Below are 9,584 nucleotides of genomic sequence, written 5' to 3'. Positions count from 1 at the left end.
AGTTTTGATAAAATTCTACTTACTTGAGCATTTTAATTGTGTCTCATAATTCTTAATATTTTCGCACTGGAGTCTTTGTAACGAAATTAATTAATTGTGACAATATACCTCTACTTTACTACAACATATTGCACTACATGTTTTTGATAATAGGTTCAGGCTACTAGTAACTTTCAACATTAAAGAAACCAATAATTTATTTTGATTTAATTTGATTTCAAATATATGACAGGCCTACAGTACTCTATGATCTCTGTCCCCAAAGTACACAAAGTATCTCAAGTAGGCTTCTTAAAAAAACATCTACTTAGTGATAAAAATAAAATATTATATATATATATATATATTTATTTATATGTATATATATATATATATATATTTATAAAATAATATTAAAGTTTTTTGCTGCTATCTTGGCAAGGATTCTCTTTAAAAAAAGTTATACATTTCAATGAATTGTAAAATAAAGTCATATACATTTTAGAATAATGTGTTAATATAACACACTTACATAATGAGTTCTTATAGGTATAATTTGATGCTTACCGTATTGAATTCAGAATAGTTTTGGTATTTCTTTTTAACATAAATAAAAGAAAAAAACATCACACTGTGAAAATACTCAGTTACAAGTAAAAGCAAGCTTTGTTTTAATATTTTTTTTCTAAAATGGGACATTCTACATTAATGAATACTTATTACATTAATAAATAATTACTTTATAGTATTTGTTATTCAGAAAATGGTCATTCTACATGAGAACATTACTTTTATTCAAAACATTTTTTACTAGTGAGAAAAAATTTGAATGCATCACATGTATCCCAGTATTTCTACTCTGTTATACAGTTACTTAACTTAAAAAAAAAATCAATTGTTAATCATACATCAGTTCACACAAATTTTGAGTTACAATAATGAAAAAAGTTCTCCTACTGAACTCTTATGCCTTCACTAAATAAGTTGATGAATCAGTTTTACAGTCATGACTCATTGAATATTGTAATTTAATAATTCATGACACATTTTAAAATTTAAAGCAGAGATTAATTTAAAAATAATTAATATTTCATCACAGTGTGTCTCCTTTTGTTCATCTTAAGCTCAATAAAAAATATATATTAGAAATAATAGAATAGAATCATCCCATATACGTTTGTTAAGAAAGCTCCACAGACAGAATATATAAACATCCTTTAATCATGATTGCCAAACATATGAATTAAGGCATATACAGTATAAAAAAGCAACAGCAGGTTCATGTTTCTACGTTTCAGTGAGTTATTCAGTGTGACAGGGAGCATGACGGACGTTTACCAAGCAGCCAAAGAGTCTCCCGAACATGATGACAGCCGTTTGTAAACAGTTCATATTCAGCACTAACGTTATATTCAAGTAATAGAATGATCACTGGACAATGCAGTCAGGAGAGTGTGTGTGTGTGTGTGTGTGTGTGTGTGTGTGTGTGTGTATGTGTGTGTGTGTGAGGCAGAGCCGCTGATAGACGAGGACGCAGAGTTTAAACACTAAATACTTCAACATCTCTTTTTATTTTTCTCATGTTTTAAGCCAATTATCTCTTAGCCATAACTTTCAATGATAAATAAAATAAAATATATAGTAAATATATAAAAATACATTAAAAACCATTTCTCCCTTAGCCATAGCTTTTAATTATATATTTTTGTATAATAATAATAATACAATAAAATAAATAATATAAAAAGTAAAAATGAATTAAAAACAATTCTCTCTTAGCCTTACCTTTTAATTATAAAAATAAAATAATAATATAATTAAATAATATAAAAGTAAAACTAATTAAAAACTAATTCTCTCTTATCCTTACCTTTTAATTAGTCTGCTAGCGGATATATTTAAAAAAATAAAAATAAAATAAAAACATAAATTAAGATATTAAGTAAAAACCAGTTCTCATAGTTTTACCATTTAATGAATTTGCTAACTGACGGTTATTTTGGTGATATACAAATTAAGAATAAGCTTAAATAAAATAATGTGAAATAAACAAAAATATATAGAAAATTAAATAAAAAAAATAAATTCTAATTCACTAGCTAGCTGACAGTTTTTTGGTAAAAAAATAAATAAATCTAAAATAAAATATCTAAATAAAATAATCTAAGCTAAAAATAAATACATTAAAAACAAATTATCTTTACCCTACCTTTTAAAAATAATAAATAAGTATTAAAAAAAAAAATCTGCATACATCAAACAGCATAACATGCCGATATTGACGATAGCCATATTTTAAAAAATGAAATATTGCTACAATGTAAATAATACACATATAATACTGTGTAAATAATCTGTTTCATCTTTGAGTGTTTTTGTTACAGACACCTCCTCACACTTTAATTTTGAAGCAAAACACACAAGCGATAAATTAATGCCGAATTTCACTGATAGCATTTTTTTTCTATATGCATCAAAATAATTCTGTTATCGTGAATTAGTTTTGCCATGATAATCATGACAATAGGATATGGTGCCATTCCTATAAGAAACAGTCGAGTTCTTTGATCTGAGACCTTTGAGTCTCTCAGCGGCTCTGCAGTGGGACAGTCGCTTGTAGAGGGCGGGGCAGCAGCGGCGGAGCAAAGGATTGTGGGATAAAAGAAGCATCCCTACTGGCATCAGGGACAACCCAGTGTTTCAGCTTTATTCTGTTATCTTTAGCTTATCTTGGATCAATTTGGAGCATTTCTCTTTACTCAAAACTCGTCTGAATTCAGTCGGTTCTCAAACTGCTGCTGAAGTGATTAAAATGTGTTAATACTGAAGCTTATTTTTGGTCACAAACTAACTGTTGTACCTGAGCAAACAAGCTGAATTCCACTTAGTTTTGAGTAAAGAGAAGCTGCAGAGGTAATAATGGAGACATGTTAACACTGGAGCTGTCCTTTAAAAGTGCTGCAACTGAACTGAGTGTGTAAAGTTAAAATAAGACATCCGTCCTCTGTGTTCCCTCTCAGAGCCCCAGGTTCTCCCTCTCATTCAAACATTTTACATCAGAAATCTGCTGATAGTTGTTGATTTAACTCTTAGCTGTTTGAGTGGAAACCCAACAGAAGTTACGTCCAAAATCTTTCATCCAATATTTTCTCTTTTGACTCAATGTCTTTGACTGAAACAAAGACAGAGAATGGAAACAAAAGCTGGTTATTCCTAATCCTACCACAGTAGATGTCTCTGTTTGAGACACAGAGTAAAGGAATGGGTAAAATTTTGTATTTTGCACCAAAAATAGATAAAAACAGTGGCTCAAATCTGTGCAAAACTGTAATCATTAATGCAAAAGTCCAAAAAGTCCTCTGAATGAAGCAATAAAATACAGAATTTCCCTGCTTCAAATGGCAGAATAACACTGTTTATCAGTGCTATAAAAAACATTAAAAATCACTTCTGACCATTGCCACCCGCATGATTAAGCACCAGTTTAATCTCTATAAACTAAAATATGCAGAACCTAGACGCTTTGTGAAAGTTTTGGTGTAGTTAGTATTTAGCAATCAGGTTTGTTCTGGCTGTTGTTGACTGCAGGTGAACAAAAGATTTAGTGTATTTCTGAGTCTTATTCTTATGTTTTAAGTTGCTAATCAGACTGAGGAGAGTCTTGGAGTCCTGGATGTCTGTTCTTGGTTATCTGAATATTCTCTGGCTTCACCAAAACCCCCAGAATATTTGCTCTTCCCAGAGGCTGAACCATCATCAGACTAACAGCTGATGGGTTCAGAGTTTGGGGTTGAAACAGAAACGACTTGGTTCGTGTTGGGAAAGATCAAAGGTTGGATGAAGATTAATAACTTGGTTAATGTTGGAGAACTTGGTTAAGGTCCAGATCAGCTACTGAAGGACTGTTTTACTGTATAAATGAACTTCTGACAGAATACAAAACGCAAATGGGTCAAAGATCTTTGACAGATTTGAGGCTCCGTAGCAGCTTTACTACCACTTGTACTCCTGATGGATAAGAGTCATAATTCATAACGACACAAGAGGTCATTTTTTGGTTCAAACTGAAAAACTTATTTACCCTACTGAAAAAGAGCCTGAAAACCTCACAATGTTGGATGGACAGGTCTCAGGATTCTGGTGTGATTCTGACCGCCGGCCCTATCTATCTCCAGCTGTCCTCAAATATACTTATTTTTCAAATATCAATTATTTTTAAAATTTGACTCTTACCACTGCTGCAATGGCTGCGTTCGTACACTAACGCCCCTCGCGGTTTCTCTGAAATAGGAACCTAAAGATTCCCTCAAAACGGCGTTACAGGAACTATAATCACTACTAGTTCTTGAAGCTTGGACACAATAAAAAAAGGAGATTTTTACAGTTTATAAAGAAGCTCCTCTGGACCAAAAATGCAGTTAATTTTCACCCAATCTTTGATCTTTACCAACCCTAACAAAGTAGTTTTTGTGCCTAAACCCTGGTCATAAGAATCAATATTAAAGTGACACCAAGAGGCACAAACTGGGGCTGGGGCCTCAGGATTCTGGTGTAATTCTGACTGCTGGCCCTATCTATCTCCAGCTGTCCTCAAATATACTTAGAATTATTTTTAAAAACGTACCACTGATGCACTGGCTGTGTTCAATCAATCACCGTACACTAACTTCACTCACGGTTTCTCTGAAATAGGAGCTTAAAGATTCCCTTAAAACAGCGTTACAGGAACTATAATCACTACTAGTTCTTGAAGCTTGGACACAATAAAAAAAGGAGATTTTTACAGTTTATAAAGAAGCTCCTCTGGACCAAAAATGCAGTTAATTTTCACCCAATCTTTGATCTTTCCCAACCCTAACCCTAAGTAGTTTTTGTGCCTAAACCCTGGTCATAAGAATCAATATCAATAAAGTGACTCCAAGAGGCACAAACTGGGGCTGAAACTAAATTATAAACGTACCATTTCGCTCTAACTGGACAGGAAACGTGCAACATGAAGCGTGTGCTGGTTCCCGCTCCGCCCGCTGCCCCCTGTCGGCTGATGGAGATCAAACAGAGTAGGATAAAGCATGTTAGTGCTCCGCCATGAGTCTGTACACGATATTTACACCACTGGGCTCCTCCGTGGCACCGGGCGGGTCGATGTGAAGGTTTACTCTCACATAAAGACAATACAATCAACATGGTTACGCTCAAGTACAGGTTAGTAATACAAATGTAGCGTCAGCACTATGGAGGGAGGAGGACCACTTCAATAACCAGAATAATAAGATAATAATAGACTTTTAGCTTCCTAATGCTGCAGGAGGTTTTAAAAATCCAGTAGAGTCATCTTCAGTACATTCAGTCATAATACACCACGATAAATGTGCGTTTTTATAAAGTCCGCCCGCTTCGGTCCAAATCCTAAAAACCGAAGCTTCAGAAGTCGGATTCTCCTCCTGGTGACGTGTTATAAAACAGGTGGTTTCATTAGTAAGAAATGAAAGAGGTTGTTTTTTTTTTTAATCTTGAGTTCTCTGCCTCTCAGCGAGGCGAAGCTTATTAAACACCATGGAAACGATGTCTGATAAATTCTGCCGCTCCTCATGTGAGACGTGGTCACATGGTCACTTCTTCCCGTCGCTCTCTGAGGAGAAACAAACACAACGTCACATGACTTTAGCTTTGGCTCAGGACTTTACACGTCACTGGAAAATACACTAAATACTGCAACATCTCTTTTATTGTTTTCTCATGTTTTAAGCCAGCTCCAGTTTTCTGTTGGAAAAAATACCTGGATCCATCAAACCAAATAATAATAATAAAAAATAATAGTAAAAAAAAAAAGTTAAAAACACTTACCGTAAAAAAAACAAAAAAAACCAACAACCTTAATTTTCTTTACCGATTATTTATGTTTTTTTAATGCATTTGGTTGTTGAACCTTTGAAGGAACTTGACGGCTCCCCTGGATTTGTTTTTCACATAAAAAATAAAGATTTAACATGAATACGAGCTCAGAAACACTCTGTGCTGTTTACAGATCACCAGATAATTCAGTTTGTTCACACGATAAGAAGATAATTCATTTGTGATCATCAGATGTAAGCTTCTCTTCTTCTGCTCCTCTGCTGTGTGTGTGTGTGTGTGTGTGTGTGTGTGTCCACTGTCAGCAGTTAATCTCCTCCATTTCACAGTAATTACCATTGATAGATAAGTGCAGCAGCCTCTGCAGCCGTACGGTAATCATCACATTATGCTGTTTAACGGGCGGCCAGGTTCCTCTGCATTATTTCACACATTGCTGAGATATAACGACTCTCAGTGTGTGTGTGTGTGTGTGTGTGTAAACAGAGCAGGGCTGTCAGGATCATTGAGCCTCATAGAGATGATGTTTGATTTACTCACTCATTCTGCACTTTATAGAAGAGAATCTGCAGCTGATATATTTCATAAAATGCAAATATAATCTGCATGTCTGAGCTGAAGAACATTCAGTTTAAAATATTAACCAACAGCTCCAGATGTGTGTGTATTTGTGTGTGTTTGTATATGTGTTGTCTGTGTGTAAATGTGTTGCATGTGTATATTGTGTGTTGCGTGTGCGTTTGCTTGTGTATGTGTTGTGTGTGTTTGTGTGTGTATATGTGTTGTGTGTGTATGTGTTGTGTGTGTGTGTGTGTGTGTGTGTGTGTGTGTGTGTGTGTGTGTATATGTGTTGTGCGTGTGTGTATGTTTGTGTGTGTGTGTGTGTGTGTGTTGTGTGTGTGTGTGTATGTGTGTTGTGTTATTTGTGTGTATGTGTGTGTGTGTGTGTGTGTGTTGTGCGTGTGTGTGTGTGTGTGTGTGTGTTGGATATGAGAGGAGCAGAGGGTGCAGGCTGATTATTAACTCTGATCTCTGTGAAGCAGCAGCAGGACATCAGATGGTCTGTTAGAGACTCCGTCTGGTTTCATGCGCTCAGACTCACCAGTGGAGGAATGTCCCGACACCTGCTGACTGGAGACCAGAGACCTGGAGCTCAGACCTGCAACACAGGGACATTATCAGCTGTGAGACTTTAAATGACTAAATAAAATGTCCCTCAGGGCGCTTTCACAACCCCAGTCCCTCTGGTTCGTCTGAATCAGAGTGAAATTGATACATTTGGTTGGTTTTGTATTCAGTCTGGTTTCTTTCACAGAGCAGAAATGTAAGCGGACCAAATATAATAAAAATATTTGAAGAGAGGCGTTTATGAAGGTGGAGGGCTGAAAACCTACTCACAGTTTTATTTCTTATTGGTTGAAAAGTTGGCGGTGACGAATGTAAACAAAGCAACGTGGAACCGAGCGCAAACCGAGTCTGTTTGATTCTAATCTGCTCTGGTGTCCAGACCAAACTACTGTGGAGAGAAACAGTCAGAAGGAGCTCCTGTTGAGGCTCCGGGGCGTCAACAACGTGTTGATCCATTATTTCCACAGACGATGTGCGATCGTCTAGCGATCAGAGAAGGAGAGCCTTGATGCTCCAACCACCATCTGATCTACCACCAAGGAAATATTCAGTTATTTTCAGCAATATGTTGATAATACTGCAATGAGGAATTAGCGTTTTGGTTCATTTCCTTCTGAACCAAAACACAGGAGGTCTGGGACCGGTTGTTCAGGTCCACACCAGAGTTCAACTGGAGCGTTCACAAGCAACCAAACAACCGTAACAAAGATTTACCACCAGAGTTTGATTAAAACAGACTAAACTTTGGGTTGTGAAAGCCCTTAAACTGTTCTTATAATAATACAGTGAGGACTGCTGATCAACTTTAGTCCCGTCTGCCTTTTACATTTTACATTCTGTTCAGCTGAAATACGTGTTGTTTTTCACTGGTCAACTTCCTGAAAAGCTGAATTATATATTGTGCTTTTCAATATAATAACCTAATTATTATTAACCTAATTTGTGACAAAATTACTGTCCTACAAAGCACACATTTGAGGTATTGGTACTTTCTACTTCTACTCCAAAACATTTATCTGAATTTTTACCAGAAAAACTAACAAATTGTAAGTACAGCAATAGCTGGAACAATGATAAAAATGAATCGACTCGTCAATGGAAAAAAATAATAGGCAACTATTTTCAAGATGGTTGTTTATCGTGTAAAAATAACAAACATTACAGTGTTCCAGCTCCTCAAATGTGAAGACTTACTGCTCGTCCTTCTGATTAATTTTATTATTATAATCTATTTTTTATTAAGGTTGAGATTTGGACTGTTGGCTGCACAAAACAGACATTGTAAAAGTTTGTCAGTGTAAAAATTTACTGTCATATAAAATAATATAACATGTTACTTTATAATGACCACTTTTAATACTTAAACTGCATTTTCGTACAGAAATACTGAACTTTTACTTGTAATTGAGTATTTTCAGGGTCAAAGCTTATAGTCAAGTTTTCAAATGAAGCTTTAAATAGTTTTTAATAGAGTTTATTTCAGCTTCAGATTCAGATACGCTGCAGCTCTTTCAGAACGGGTCAGTCTCAGTTTGACAGTGTGTGTGTGTGTGTGTGTGTGTGTGTGTGTGTGGTACCTTGGTAGATGTCGTACTGTCCTGACATCAGGTTGTAGCTCATGCCCAGGTGTGTGTGATGGTGTGTGTGGAGGTGTCGGGCAAAGGACACGTGGTTCCTCTCTCTCTCCGTCTCTCGCTCTCCCTCAGGGGAACCCTTCTCCCCGGGCTGCTCACACACAAACACACACACAAACACAAACAGACAGAAAACTTCTTATTAACTTTCCCTTCCTGAAACCATCCGAACCATCTAGGGAGGTCTGGGGGCATGCCCCCCCCCAGGAGAAAAGTTGTACATTTATAAGTAAAATGCATCAATCTTGTGCACTTTGAGAGCTAAATGATAGCAAACACCTCTCGTAACATTTATCACCGTATTATAGAACCTTTGTTATCCAACTGTGTCATTTTTAATTGCTGTCAACATGCTTTCCACTAGGACATGGAGCAGCCAGCCAGTGTGGATAAATAGCTGGCTAAGGGGGTCCGGAGACATGCCCCCTCTGGAGAATTATTTTCCTTGAAAGCCCAAATTTGGTGCCTCTCACAGATTCTAATGCCACTATTCCATCATATACACTGATCTTATCATTGCATATTTTAAGACTTATTTTAGAGGAGAATAAGGGTTCTTGTATATTTTATTTAAAGCATCTTGTCTTGTCTTCTTGTAAATCCTTTGGTCGATTCTCTTAACACACTGTGCTCTTATTTTGAAAGCTGCATGCTTTTAGCGACAGGAAGTTATTCAAAACAGTTAGTCACAGTTTAGTGTGATTAAAACTGCTTTAAAAGCTAATGTTAGCTCCAGACAGGTTGATAGTATTTAGTTCGGCGCACACACTCATACGGAGCGATCATGTGGGGACGGGACCATAGACTGATACAGACAGTGGGTAACTTTATATTATAAATAGTGTAAAAATACTTTCAGTAGCTTGGAATGTGACGTTATCGCAGCACACGAGACTGTGGCGGGACAGATCAGAGTCTGGAGGGCCGCCAGTGTCCAGGTAATAAATGGGAAACCCTGATATGGTGATGGATAAACTTTACAATTATTTGTAG

The 9,584-nt window shown here is 36.1% G+C and overlaps 1 protein-coding gene across 1 annotated transcript in view; it reads right to left on the bottom strand.

Annotated features, from left to right (window-relative positions):
• Positions 1 to 4,187: 4,187 nt before the first annotated feature.
• Positions 4,188 to 9,584, bottom strand: part of znf608 (zinc finger protein 608) — an 88,894-nt gene continuing 83,497 nt past the window's right edge. The window contains exons 8-10 of the mRNA XM_059336332.1: positions 8,535 to 8,682; positions 6,932 to 6,988; positions 4,188 to 5,608 (exon numbers count right to left, since the gene is read on the bottom strand). Of these exons, the coding sequence (XP_059192315.1) occupies positions 5,589 to 5,608; positions 6,932 to 6,988; positions 8,535 to 8,682 (225 nt within the window). The 3' untranslated portion in view covers positions 4,188 to 5,588. The remainder of the gene's footprint in view (positions 5,609 to 6,931; positions 6,989 to 8,534; positions 8,683 to 9,584) is intronic.

This window comes from Centropristis striata, chromosome 7, assembly GCF_030273125.1.
Source record: "Centropristis striata isolate RG_2023a ecotype Rhode Island chromosome 7, C.striata_1.0, whole genome shotgun sequence".
Lineage (NCBI taxonomy): Eukaryota > Metazoa > Chordata > Actinopteri > Perciformes > Serranidae > Centropristis > Centropristis striata.
The sequence above is the reverse complement of the archived record's forward strand: the minus strand, read 5'-3'. Positions and strand labels throughout refer to the sequence as shown.